Raw genomic sequence first — 14,071 nt, forward strand, 5'->3', positions numbered from 1 at the left:
ACAGCTGAATGATGATCTGGTGAAGGGATGTGCCCTTTGGAAGGGCAAACATCCCCCAGAGGGAATAGCAAATGATTCCACAGTGATTTGCAAACCGGTTTGTTGACAAACAGACGAGTCCCTAGAAGTAGGCGAAGGTTAGGAACCAGTAGACAGGATGAGAAGGCTCTTCCGAAGAGGAGAGCTACACTGAGCAGGAGATTGGCTAGCGATCGACGAGCAGATAGTCGGCAAACAGCTGAATGATGATCTGGAGAAGGGATGTGGCCTTGGGGGACAAACAACCTCCAGAGAGGATCGCAAATGATTTTTCTATGGTGAGTAGCAAACTGTAGTTCGTGATGAGCAAACAAATCCTCAGAAGCAGGCGAGGGTCGGGAACCAGTCGGATGAGTATGGTGGGGACTGCGATCTCGGTGACGATGGGGCAGAAGGATCAGCAGGCAGAACAACAGCAGGACCCGAAGAGGAGTCTCTGAGAATCCCTTCTCGCGAACGAGAGAGGGGAACACTCGCAGGAGAGACATGCCTTGGACTTTGCACGGCCCTCAACGGAAGAGTCAGCTTAGCATGCGGGGGGGAGAGCATAGTATTTGGCAAAGAAACTGCAACAGTTGATGCGACGGAAGAGTCAGACATAGCTGTCAGCCATTCTCCCTGCACCGCAGGCGGGAAGGATGCTAGACATAGAGGATGAAGGGGAGATCTTCCTAGAAAGGGAAAGAAGTCCAACCCCTGGAGATGGACCTCCGGGCAGCGCTCTTTGCTTCCCATCAACAAGCCTTGTTCAAGTTGAAGGTCTGGAAAGGTGTTCCCCCGCAGAGTATTCTGCCGCCCGCTCACATGAAGTGAGCGTCGTCGTCCTTGAGAAGGAGCAAGACCAAGTCAAGCTCTGAAATGGCCGCACTCCCTTCCCCCAGCAGATTCCTTCTAAGAACACGTAATGGCAGTCCAAAAGGTGAGGAGGAAGAGTGGCAACAACTGCTCTCCCTCCTAGCCAAAAGTAAAATGAAGCAGTCACAGGTGTGTGAGTGAGAAGGGTAGCTAGCTAACCCCCACTAACTAGCGGGATGGGTAGTTAACCCTCGCTAAATTTTAATGGCTTCTCCTTTCAGCTTCACCGAAAGTAATACCTCTATAAATAACATCGGTTTGTTTTCCAGTTACAGAACACAAATAAACTGCTCTTGAGTGATAGGCTTGTATATAAAAAAAAAAAATAAAAATAAAAAATAATACTCCCTGTATAAATGCAGTCATCCAAAAATGAATACCTGGCAGAAATAGCCAATTTGCCCATGTCAAAAATTTAAAATACAAATACAAATTTTAAAAAGTAATTTGTACTTTTTTTTTGCTATATAATCTGAGTCCTTTAAGTAGGGAATATGTTTTCAGTGTGAACTGGACGGCTGCTGAATCATTTAAAGTGTTGTTAAGCGACAGGTGAAAGCTCTTCACTCATGACTGTTTGGCTCAGGGATGAGATTGAGGGTTGAGGAGGGAAGTTTATCCTAAAGGACTAAGGTTTCTAAGGTTTGTGTTGCTAGGAAAAATATAAATGACTTTGAAAATTTGTTGTTTGTTCCTACGGAAGATATGAAACATTGTCCTTCAAGGGGGGAGGGGTCTTTGAAAAAAAAAAAATTCATTAATAACATTTGTTCTTGCATGAATCTGCTTGAATTTTCAGGCATGAGTATACTTTTTGTATAATAAAAAGGTTAGTATTCATATTTTGTTTGGCCTCCCCCCTTTCGCTTGTACCCCTACTCTGCTAAAAATGCTTTAAAAATAGCTCTGCCATATGTGTTACAACCTAAGAGCTGAAATTTACATGGTAGATAAATGATATATATCAGGTAGATAGATATTATATATTGGAATAAAGTAATAGAACAGTTTTTTTTTCTTTTGACTAATATCTAATTTTTACAAATATTTTTCAATTTTTGAAACAATGGATTGATTTCATAGAAAAATTAATCCCAAAATTTTTTGGTAACAAAATGAAAAACAACTATAGTTTAGTAGATGATCAATTTAGCTTTCAATTGCTTTTTGTTTCATTGAGATAGGTAGAATTGTTACGTCTGAGTTTCCATTTGAAGTTCAGTAAGTATAGTTTTGAGAAATCGACCTCCAAAGTTTTAGGGTGATATTTTTTGCTTGTCTGTCCATTTATTTGCTTGTAGTTATACATTATGAGGGTTTTATGACAAATTTCATATGTTATATAATATTTGTCTTATCTTTAATTATTACTTTTTGTATATTTCATTACATTTTATTTATTTAGGCTCCTGGTCCCTCTTTTTATGGTGTCATTTCTTTCTACCTTCATCTTCATGTAGTTTCTTTCTCTTAGGGAACGCAGATGTTGCATACATTTTCTTGGTCTTAGCATTGTTTCTTCTGAACAAAGATGTATTCAAAGCGAAGTAAAATAAAATGAAATAACTCTGCAAAGTGAAAGAATCATAACACAGGAGCACTTGGAATGATATGTCTTGCAACGTTCATTTCTGAACTGCTACGGGCCAGAACAAAACTATTTAAGGACTTCTACGTACACTCCCTTTGATAGCAGGTTATGAATATTGTTTGGCACTTATAAACTGCTTTCCTCACCTGTCCGACTGTAGGATTCTCTCAGAAGGGGGAGGATCTCAATGTCCAGACAGAAAGGGAAATGAAGAATGCTAAAGCTCCTCCATCAAATGGGCGACAAAATGTGTACAGGGACTGTAAACTCCTGTTCCACTGAGCCATACCCCAGTCCTTCAGTCACACAACTCTATGCTATTGCCAAAACAGTGTTACCATATACTATAGTTAGACATTCTTCCTTGATGGCTACATTGAAATTACTACATGTATACAGTACTAATGTTATCATTACATTATACAAAAACTAACATTTTCTTAATGATAGTAGGGTTATGTTTTTGGATTATGTCTACAAAACTATTGCAAATTTTTCAATAAAATTTTCTGAGAATATAAACAAAAAGTGTATGAGTTCGTATGTGAAATATTAGAAAAAATTTTATTATTTAATTTTTTCATCAAACGCTCCGCTAAGTAGGGAGACTTTCAACTTGGTGGGTCTTAAGTCCCCTAGAATTGAACTGATTGGTTCTTTTTCTTCCCTGGAAATGTCAAATCTACTTTGTCCTGTATGTGAGCCAATGAGATGACTACAGCAATCTTATATATGTTTATCATTGGAATGAATAGGATGATAGGGCTCGGCCTAGCCTGTCCAAAATCATTGGTACCCGGTCAAAGGAAGAATCCCATAGCAGTTCAAAATATACCTGGTATATGATGATCAATGGGTTGGTATACATTCCACCATCCTCCCGCTTGTCTAGGGAGAATGAGACACATACTAGTAAGTTCTAGAGAATGGGGCTCAGAAGTGTAGTTTACCAGCATAAAGTCAGATCCAGTGAGTAACACTTCATCCCCAAGAGAGGGGCAGAAAGAACAGTTGGTCAATCTGCCTTCATTTCAGACTTACATCTATCCATTACCATACACAAGATGGTTACTGTCCTGCATGGGAGCTGAGCTTGCTACACAACAACTTAAGCAACCATCATTGGACCAAGTGCAAAGGCATCAAGGTACTCTGGGTAATACTGTAAATTAAAGGCTATGAAGATGGTCTGTTACATACACACCCCGACCTTCAACACCTAGTTGACTGCAAAATTCCGCTAGAAAGCAAGGGTGGGGCCTAGCCCTGACTTTGCAAATTCTGATCCCACCAGGCACCTTGATTCCCTTTGCAATCGAGATCGTGCTCTAGAAACCTCTTTCTTGGTTCTGCCAGTGCTATGGAAAAGTCGCTGACACACAGGTCCTGTTTGAAGAAGACAAGAAAGACCAGACACCTCGTCTGGTCTTTCTGGTCTTCTTCAGACGGCACTGCAGGGCCCTCAGTGGACACTAAAGCATCTCTCCATGCCATTCGCCCCTTCACATAGAAAGATGGAGAAGGGCTCGAACCTAAGGTCGTGCCCTTTTAGGTTCCAAGTTTGGCTAGATGGCCCGGCACCAAACTAAAATGCTTTTTCTACCTCTCAGCATGAGAGACTAAGACAGAGCGATCATGTAACTCGCCTAAACACTTCTCCAATACTATGGCAACAGAGACAGTATTGAGAGTCAGAGCCTTCCCTGAGGCCTTCTAAAAGGCTCGGACAAGTATGAGTATGAGCCTTCAGAATGAGGGACATGTACACCTCCTGGGCCTTGGGTATCAAGATCGGCAAGACTTCAAAATGAATCACACGCATAGGAATCTCCTATGAGAAGGATAGGTCTATCCCATTCTGTCCTAAAGTCTGTGCAGTAGCCTTGACAGCAGCAACTGAGAGGAGTTTCTCTCACCATGGAAGATGAGGAAATCTGCGGTCTTCTATAGAGATTATCCAACTGGAGAAGAATCCCTTCTACAGCATCAATTGTAGAGGATAGACCATTTTCACTGGGAAAGGGAGTTCTCTTTGGATCTGGACAAGACAAAACGGGATACTATTCACTATATGGCAGACAGAGGAAGCGTGCAACCATCCATGTGTTCCCATGGGTGTTGGAAGGTGATTTCAAACACACACTATGGGACTGGATTATGAGAGAAAAAGGGGGACCTTATCTAGCCATGTGGCGAACAGATCGATCCTCGAAGAACCCCACAAACTAGAAGCCTTTCTGTTATGCTGGGATGTATGGACCACTCTGACCCTGCAAGCCTCCCTTATTGACTAAGTGTGTCTGCTGGTCCATTCCTTGGCTGACAAATGTACACCCCTAAGATGACCAGGTCGTTCAGGTGAACGCTCCTCCCCCTCTTCGACACATCCGAGTACAATTGCATGTCCTGAGGAGGGAATCAAGTGGGACTCTCCCTATGAGGGTTCTTTGTTCAGTCCACAGGCAAGATCAACAGAAGATTTGCTTCCTGCTGTTATGGGGGATGGATGTTATATCCCTGTAAACTGACTAGTGATTCTCCAAACCATACCATAAAGATCTTTGGGAAACGCACCCACTTGAGGAAAGACCTTCTTTGGTAAGGAAAGGTGGCTACGAATATTCTGCTGGTGGCAAGCTGGAAGTTCAATGTTGGATAAAATGAACACGCCCCCTCGTTGGGCTTGCAGATGCAATTGTCTAACTGACAGACTTTCGCTGCTGTCATTTTTACCAGCATACTACCAAAGTGCTTCAACCTTGGGTTGGGTAAGAGATTCGACTATTCTTCAATTATCACAATCTGCAAATCTTGATAAAATATAAAGTTCAACTCGATCCTGTAGCAATTGCCCCACAAAATTAGGCCAGAACCAGCCACCTGAAAGATATATCCACAGTTGTATCCCTTGCTAGTGGGCCAAAGCTACTATCAAGGTGAATTCCTGAGGAACAGACACAATCCTGAACGGGTACATCATACCATAGAGGGAGATGGAAGCTACTGTCTAATGGACTGATGCACAGGTAATAAAAATATATGTCCTTCAGATACAGTATGCTCTGAAAGCATAAATTCTTCCTCTCTGATGGAACAAAATTTTATTTAACTCACAAACTCATTCAGTGGTGAGAAGTTGATGATTACCCTCCAGCCACCAGTTGACTCTTCCATTATGAGGAGTCGAATAACTTCAACTGCATGTCTCTCCAACATCCCTCCTACCTCCGTCAACAAGGCCAGGGTTCTCGACGATGTTGGAAGAATGGATGAGTACTACATCAGAAAATGAGTAAGAAGGGGGAAAAAAGACTAAGAAGGGTAGTAAGTAACCGTCCTGAAGGACCCCTACTACCCAAGGCTTGGCCCTATGCCTCTACTGGTTTGCTCAAAGGGCCAACAATCAATCCCCTACTCTAGGACGTAAGAAAGGGAGTGAACACTGTTGGGAACAAGGGTATTCCTCTTCTGTCACTTGAATGAAAGAGGTTGGGTAGCTCAGAAGGGCAGCGCATGTGCGGGTCCCTTCTGGGAATTTGTGTGCAGTCCTGTCAGGGTTTAGGAAAGGCCCGGAGGTCTTCTTGCCAAACCCTACACTGAGGATTTCCAAAGTGACAAAGCTACCTCTTGGGAATGGGGAAACCAAGGCAACCGCAGGGATAGCTTGGATTTTTAAGAGGCACCAAAGTGCTGTTCTATGACCGAGGGTCCTTCCAAAGGCGGATCCAAGGTAGCCTCCCTCTCACTGTCGCAACAATGAATGTGTGGAAGGATGTTCACAAGAAAAACTGACTTGAGATTGTCTCCATCAACACTGGTCCAAGATTCATTCTCTTAGGGGCAGACAAATCCTGAATACTCTCTAACCCAGCCAGGGAAGGGGGTAGAGCGGGGGGGAGGGGATTGAATCGCCAAGATTCAGTCCCCCCCCCCCCCCAGTAAGATTATCATCAGAATTGACAATGCAATCAGGTACTGAAGACAGTCCAGGAAGACCGACAACAGCAGGGAAAACATCCCTGGCACTGAACAGGGCAGAGATGGAAGGTGTACGTTCACCCTTCCATCTACTGAATGAGGAAGAGGGATGGTTCATGGCTCCGTGCCAGAGATGATACCTCCATCCCAAACTCTTGGTCTTCCACTGCACACAAGCATGCAATGACAGCCTTGAATAGCTCCTCCGCTTAACTCTCTTACTGAAGTATCATGAGCTGAGTGAGGGGTAGGAGTTCAATGTCAGAAAGGGAATTGAAGAATGCCAAGACTTCTCTATCAAATGGGGGGCAAAAAGTGTACAAGGTCTGTAAACTCGTATTCCACCTGGTTACTGGGATAGGAAGGTAACTCGATCCAGGACTCCCGGGGTTATGGCCCCAGCTCATGCATTGGCCACAGGGGGTTGAAACAGAGCCATATCCCAGTCCCACCTGGCTACTGGGATAGCTGACCAAACCTATGACCCTAGTCTTGTGAATTCGGCCTGGGGAGCTAAAACATGGAGCAGACACTAGTTAATCCCAACTACTGAGGTAGCTAGGGACCCGGCCGCAGTCCTGGGGGTTCGAAACATATGGGTGAACGTATCTGGGGACACAACCCCGTCCCCGATGGGCTATGGCACTAAACCGTGACAGGGAGTCAATCAAGCCACTTGATGCCCCATTGCTTGGCTTAAGGCCTAAATCATTTTCAATTCAAATCAATCAGTCTAACACAAGTCAACCCAGCCACTACGGTAGCTGGGGATCCAAGCTATGGCCTGGGGAGGGGTTGGTAATTGAAATGCAATACTGTAGCACCTGTCCCGCTTGGCTATTGGAGACCCGAGCCCCGGGCAAGGGAGGTCTAAGGCACAGACCTGTTGACAGTGCTTCATCAGCCCCTATGAAACATAGGGTCATCACCAGACAACCTGGCCACCCAGGAGTCCAATGCTGGGAGCCCGGGGAGTGGGGAACCCGAATGTAACACCTATCCTGCTTGGCTACTGAGGAAGCCGTCTTCCCCCAACAGAGATGTTGTGTGGAAAGGAGCACTTTCCTAAAACTACAGCAGACTGGACTTCTTCCTCTACCTCTTATTAGAAGACAAAAGGATGAGGAGGAAGAGTTGGAGGATGAAGAACAAAGTGTACTTTTCCTCTTTCCAACCCTTCCCTCAGGCTCTGTAAGAAGTGTCAAAGTTTGAGAGACCAAGATGACACTCCCCTGAGGGAAGAAACCACATGTTGGTTCAACATGAGCCACAATGGGGAACACTGTTGGGGGGGGGGGGAAACAAGGGTTGAGGTAAAGGGATGACCTTGTCAGGGGCGATGCCTGAGGAAAGGGAACCCCTGTATACATCACAGGAGCCACCAACTCCAGGGATACACTGACCACAACCATCACTACTGGTTTCACCAAGGACGACACTGGAGCTGGGGACCCTACCTGAAACATTTAATAAGGCCTAAAACTTCCTTAGGTCACACTCATCATCAACAGTATGCATAAAAGAGCCTCCAACCTCCGATGGGGTGTCGCAAATACTAGGGGAATCCTATATGCCACCAGAACCTGAAAGGCCACTGACATAGCTTGAGTGCTCCTGAAGCATACTCCCTGGGGACCATGTCATGAACTTAAGTGCACCCAATGAGTGGAAGGGAGAAGCACAGCTCTCTTCTTTATCCTTAAGGCACAAGCCTGACACTGGATAGGAGGCTACAACCCACATTTGGCATACAGGGACGATTGCAAACAAACATGGCCCCTACCAAGAAGCATAGAGTATGGATCTACAGCTAATTTAACAATAACTGGATCTAAAGTCCATCCTAGCACATGTAAGTGTCTTACTTCACATTAATAACAATCAACAGCCAGCATTCACTTGAGAAAAAGAAAATGAAAAGTTCAATTAAGGGCGCAACAATATGTCCGTACTTGTTGCGGACGAAAATATAAATGAAGAGCTTTTGCCAGGGTTCCTTATCCTTGCTCCCACTCACCTATTGCTTAACTACTGGTTAAACAATTCATCGGCTATCCAGCTCGCTCTGAAGGATGAATGTTTGTATTTTGTGTGGGAACAAATCCCATATACAGTATGTGCATTTATATTATATGGCATAAGTAAACAGAATAGACAAAGTGTACTACAGTATTACTATATGCTATACAAAAAAATATTGTTGCAAAAAATTTCTGTAAAAATGTAATGCTTAGAAACCAATGTACAGTACAATATTTTTAAACAACTAACACGTCTTAGCATTGGGAATGAATATCTTGCTGTTAGCTTCTAAGTAGGGACTAAAATAAATTACTAAAATTCAAGTAAGTAGAAAGAAATAATACCTTTCTACATTAAGCAACCTACCACAAAACAACAATTGGTATTTATTTTCTACATAGAGGAATTTTTAATTATCAATACCAGAGGATACCACACATGCAAAAGAATTACAAGAGAAAGTAAAGCCATTGTCACCATATTCAATGTAACCATTATTAAATTGATAAATGTTTAGAACATTTATCAGCATGTAAAAAAAGCAACGTTGATTATGATGCACATGGAAGTGACAGAATAAAGCATGCAATTAAAGTTTATAGTATAAGAGAATAACATTATATTTTAGAATAACATTATATTTTAAAGTTATTTTAACCATTTACCATTCCATAGAAGAAAATTGTCCAGCCCCTCGTCATGCAAGATTTGCCGTATCCATCTGTCACCAGTAATCTCATTCTTTGTGCACCCAATTCCTTTCCACTTGAGCAACCCATTTATGACTATACATTATGACTAGCTTTTCTATTTTGATCTAATATTTATGTACTGTATCTCAAGCTTGCATTAAAGCATATTCTCAAGTTTTTCCTGATTACCTAAAGAAATTCTGTCTACTTCAATGCTCTCTCTTTTTTGTGTGTGAAGGAAGGGGACACTCAAGTTCCTTAGGTACAGCAGACAAAAGTAAACCATTGATATGATTCCATCCCATCAAATAAGTTACTAATGAAAATAAAATCCCATGACAGTCTACTGATGTGAAAGAATAGATGTACACCCTAGATTAATATATATTTATATAACAAGAAAACACTAATGGAAATGTCCATTCATAAGGTCTCGATGGAATATCACAGACTAGAATGTGAAAACATTACCACAAAATTATGTAAACATCTAAGTTTGGAAAGTACGGTAGTATCACACAGTTGAATATCACTAAACTGTACTGTATTGTATCTCATTTGTAAAGTCTATACAAAGTGAATAGGCAAAATGAAGCTCATCTTCAGACATATATCAACTTCTCTTAGAGAAAGCTACAGAGAAATTAGTAATCTACAACAAAGAGCAATAATTCTATAAAAAAAATCCAAATAAAACTTCTAAATTTTATCATGGGAACTTAGAATTCATTTCATTTTTAAATATTTGTTTAATGGTACTTTATTAATAGTTGTTTTAAGACTTTGATTAATAGGTTCAGAATTACAGTTGTGTTTCTACATGTATAATTTAGAGAATAATTAATGGAAACTTGTTTAAGAGTCATTATTTATGTTGTTTGTTTATTTATAGTGAATGTTTAAACTTAGGCACTTGTGTGTAACATGAAATAATTTAAATTCATATATTCTTATTCCACTTCAAAGATTGATTAATCAGAAAAATTTGTACATACTGTACTATACTATTTTAGTCTTCCTTTAATCTCGTAACTTTGTATTTATTTCAATAAGTGGTACCAACCGTTGGTGTTGCAGAAGGAAGTTTTCCTTTCATGATTGAAAAAATTATGTAACTGGCCTGAATATATATAATGTAACTACAAGTCTTCTTAAAACTCATTATCTAAATTATGTTAAGGTGTAAACGGTTTTGTAATAACGTTTTTACCCCTATATGAAATAATGGAAAGGAGAAAATTAACTAACTGAATATCTTAAAACAAGCTTGATCCGAGTGATATGATTAACTGATCAACAAGGCATCTGTAATGATAAAAACAACAACTAGCAATAGTGCTGGGTTGCTCAGTGACACCTGAATTAAGGAGAGAAACAATTTAATGAGAACTTGTATGTAATCATGAAAGTAATATTGTAAGCCATAGACTGAAAAAAATAACTTTCTAAGGGGATTGATACATTATGTAATCTATTCTCTAAAGCTATAAATATTGAGGCCTTAAATTTTAAACTTCATCATCAACTAAAATCTTCAGTACGAAATAAGTATACAAGAAATCAACTTCACAAAGTAATAAGATAGTCAAGTATCTTAGAAAACCAAAGACAGTAACCAGAAAACAACATAATTTTCACTAATCTACCTCTCATCACAAAAAAACATTCAATACAGGATACTAATACATTTCAGTTTTTTTTTCAGACCCTAAAATCTGTAAGGGGTTAGGTAACAGACATATCAGTGAATGTTGAAAAATAAACCAAATAGTTTATGTTGCAATAGACACCCCCCCAGACCCCAATAGAATTTCCATATAAATACTACACTGTTAAGAAAAAAAAAAAAACTAATGGGTCTTACTGTCTAGAAAAAGACAAAAAAGTTATATTATTCATAGTTATAAAAAAAACAATATAAAAATATTTAGATATGTAATATCCAATATAGATAAGTCCTTAATATCAAAGACAAAAGCCAGTATTACACAATGGATTGGAAAATCACTCATTCTGTATAATAGTACCATATTTACAGATATATAATATCAAATACAGAATAGTCCTTGATATTAAAATCAAATGCCATAATGTCGTACAATGGACTGAAAATTCACTTAAATAACAGGAACAGTCTAGACTCATTCTCACCTGTTATATAACAGAGTATGTTGTGTTGTATCAGACCTTATAAAACTCAATGGCCCTTGTCTCTTTAGCATAGGTGCATACACAATTATATATGGGGCATTCAACATCACTAAAAAGACTAATACAGCACAGCATACTTAAGGTAACAGTATATAAAGAGGGGGAAGTCAAGTTGAGACTGATAGAGTTATGGTATGCTGGAATTTTCAAGACCTTGTGTAGAGTAATACCAAAGGTCTATAGATCAACTGTTATGACTTTGCCTTTTTTTTTTCAAGGACTGTTCTGCATATGGTGTTATACAACTGTGAATAAATACCCTTAAATATTGCTTTATGCAATTCCAAGGCCTTCCTGCAAATAACAAAATTTAAAACTGTTAAGGTATGACTGCATGGACTAAACTACTACCCTAGCCTATCAAAAAAAAAAAAAAACAACATGTACTATATGCCTCTAACTTATGATAAATTATATTGCTCATGGTAATATGAATATATAAATACTGTACACTGTTACAAGTGGTATTTTAGAAAACAATAATCCTTTATAATTCATTACAGGTAAATCCTATCTGTAATTCTAATGACAACCCTTGAAAAGGAAACGTTTTCTAATGATCTCAATCCTGGAAGATCTAAACATAGCTAAAATGATTAAAACACTGTAATCATGACTAAACCACTATCATTTTAAAAGGATATTTTGAGGAATACTGTAATATGCTATATACTGAAACTTGAGGCAATAAGGGGGTGTATAAGTATGTTAAGTAGCTCCTTATCTATTGTTAAATACTGAAAGGAAAGTTGAAAAATAAACTCGGAAGCTTCTTTCTATATGAATGAAAGGAAGAAGACTAAGGACAAGATTTAAGAAAGTATGTCCTACCCCTGCTGCAGAAGAAGGAAGCCGCTGCTGATTGCGTGAAGGTAGTACATCTGGTCCCACCTAAAAGGGAAGAAAATGAACTAGACTACATTCACTGCTCTCATTCAATTTGGTAGACCTTAGAGAGTAAATAGGTTAAAGGCAGTGATAATTATATTGGTCACATGGAAGAAATTTTAATTTTAAAATTCACGAGTAATTTGGGCAATTTTCAAAAATACCTATTCACCTGAACTACAGTAAGTCTCCTACAAGGGAATAAGATGTGCTCCAATAAAAGTTGAAAAGTTCTCAAGTTCAACATAATAATCTAAAGCATCCACCTCATAACACCGAACCCCCTACTCTCCATTGTTTTAAGTCTACTTTCTAATACATGGGACCTAGCCTTCATATGTATTGAGAATTCGTACAGCTATTCCTACCAAATAAAATGCTTTGAGAGAGGTTAATTTGCATTTTGTTTTACACTTATTGAAAATTAATGTTTTTGGACACACATTCTCATCTTTAAAAGTTCTTATCTATGGGACTTACAGTAAAGAAACCTATTTACTTTTGCTGATCAATCTAAACAGTTAGGTCCATTCCTACAAGCATATGATTGTACAGTATACAGAAATCACAATATACTACCTAAATTTCCTCAGGTTGTGTTGTCCCCAGTGACTTGAAAAAGCCCTAAATAGTTACATTTATCTATATTAACACTTATAAGTATTGATATTATACACTGAAAAATTATCAAAGGCAACATTAAAGGGGTCAAGTACAAGGCTAACCCTAAAAATAAGACTACCTAAATCTTACAAATTCAATTATACCTTTTCTCATCATCAATGGCAAGTGTGATCTACGGTAGACCAATTTCAGATTCTCGATTAGCTTAATTTTTCAGATGTTCATTTTCAATTGGAAACTTCCACTACACCTTAATGATTACATTCACTGAACATGAAGTGTACATTACACATACAGTAGTATATATGAACTGTAGTCTAAGAGCCCTTGTCTAGAGACATGCTTTAGTCTAGAGGTTGTCTAGACAATCGTAAACTTACTCTCTCTTACAGTAATAATCCTTATGTATCACATGTACAGTACATAAATTAACACCCTTTCTTTACATTAAATTTCAATCTATTATCCCTTCCATTTATTTTCCTTCCTTTCATCGTTTTTATCAAATTATTTTCAGATTATTATTTCCCTTTAATATGTGATACCTTCCTGCATGATAAATTACAAGCATTTTAGTTTAAATATGATATTTTAATTATAAAATAAATTTTTGAATATACTTACCCGGTGAATATATAATAGCTGCAACTCTGTTGCTCGACAGACACATACAGTAAAAAAACTCGCCAGCGATCGCTATACAGGTTGCGGGTGTGCCCACCAGCGCCAACTGTCGGCCGGATACCACTCTCGATGTAAACAAAGACTCAATTTCTTCTCATCCCACTGCGTCTCTATTGGGGAGGAAGGGAGGGTCGTTTAATTTATATATTCACCGGGTAAGTATATTCAAAAATTTATTTTATAATTAAAATATCATTTTTAAATATTTAACTTAGCCGTTGAATATATAATAGCTGATTCACACCCAAGGAGGTGGGTAGAGACCAGAGTTAAATATGTTTACATCGTATAGGCTAAGAGTTTTTTATTTCATTTTGGCAGTTATCAATATAACAAAACCAAAATAAATAGGTACCTGGTAAGGAAGTCGACTTAGACGATTACTCTGCCTTGTAAGTACGTCTTCCTTACGGAGCCCAGCGATCCTCTTAGGATGCTGACAGACCCCCAGGAGCTGAAGTATCAAGGGCTGCAACCCATACAACAG

At 39.2% G+C, this 14,071-nt stretch overlaps 1 protein-coding gene across 1 annotated transcript in view; it reads right to left on the bottom strand.

Annotated features, from left to right (window-relative positions):
- LOC137630670 (carboxypeptidase D-like) overlaps nucleotides 1-14,071 on the bottom strand; it is a 318,374-nt gene that overhangs the window by 13,490 nt on the left and 290,813 nt on the right. The window contains 1 exon segment of the mRNA XM_068362290.1: nucleotides 12,220-12,279. Coding sequence (XP_068218391.1) covers nucleotides 12,220-12,279 — 60 coding nt within the window.

The sequence above is a fragment of the Palaemon carinicauda genome, chromosome 38, assembly GCF_036898095.1.
Source record: "Palaemon carinicauda isolate YSFRI2023 chromosome 38, ASM3689809v2, whole genome shotgun sequence".
NCBI classification, from domain to species: domain Eukaryota; kingdom Metazoa; phylum Arthropoda; class Malacostraca; order Decapoda; family Palaemonidae; genus Palaemon; species Palaemon carinicauda.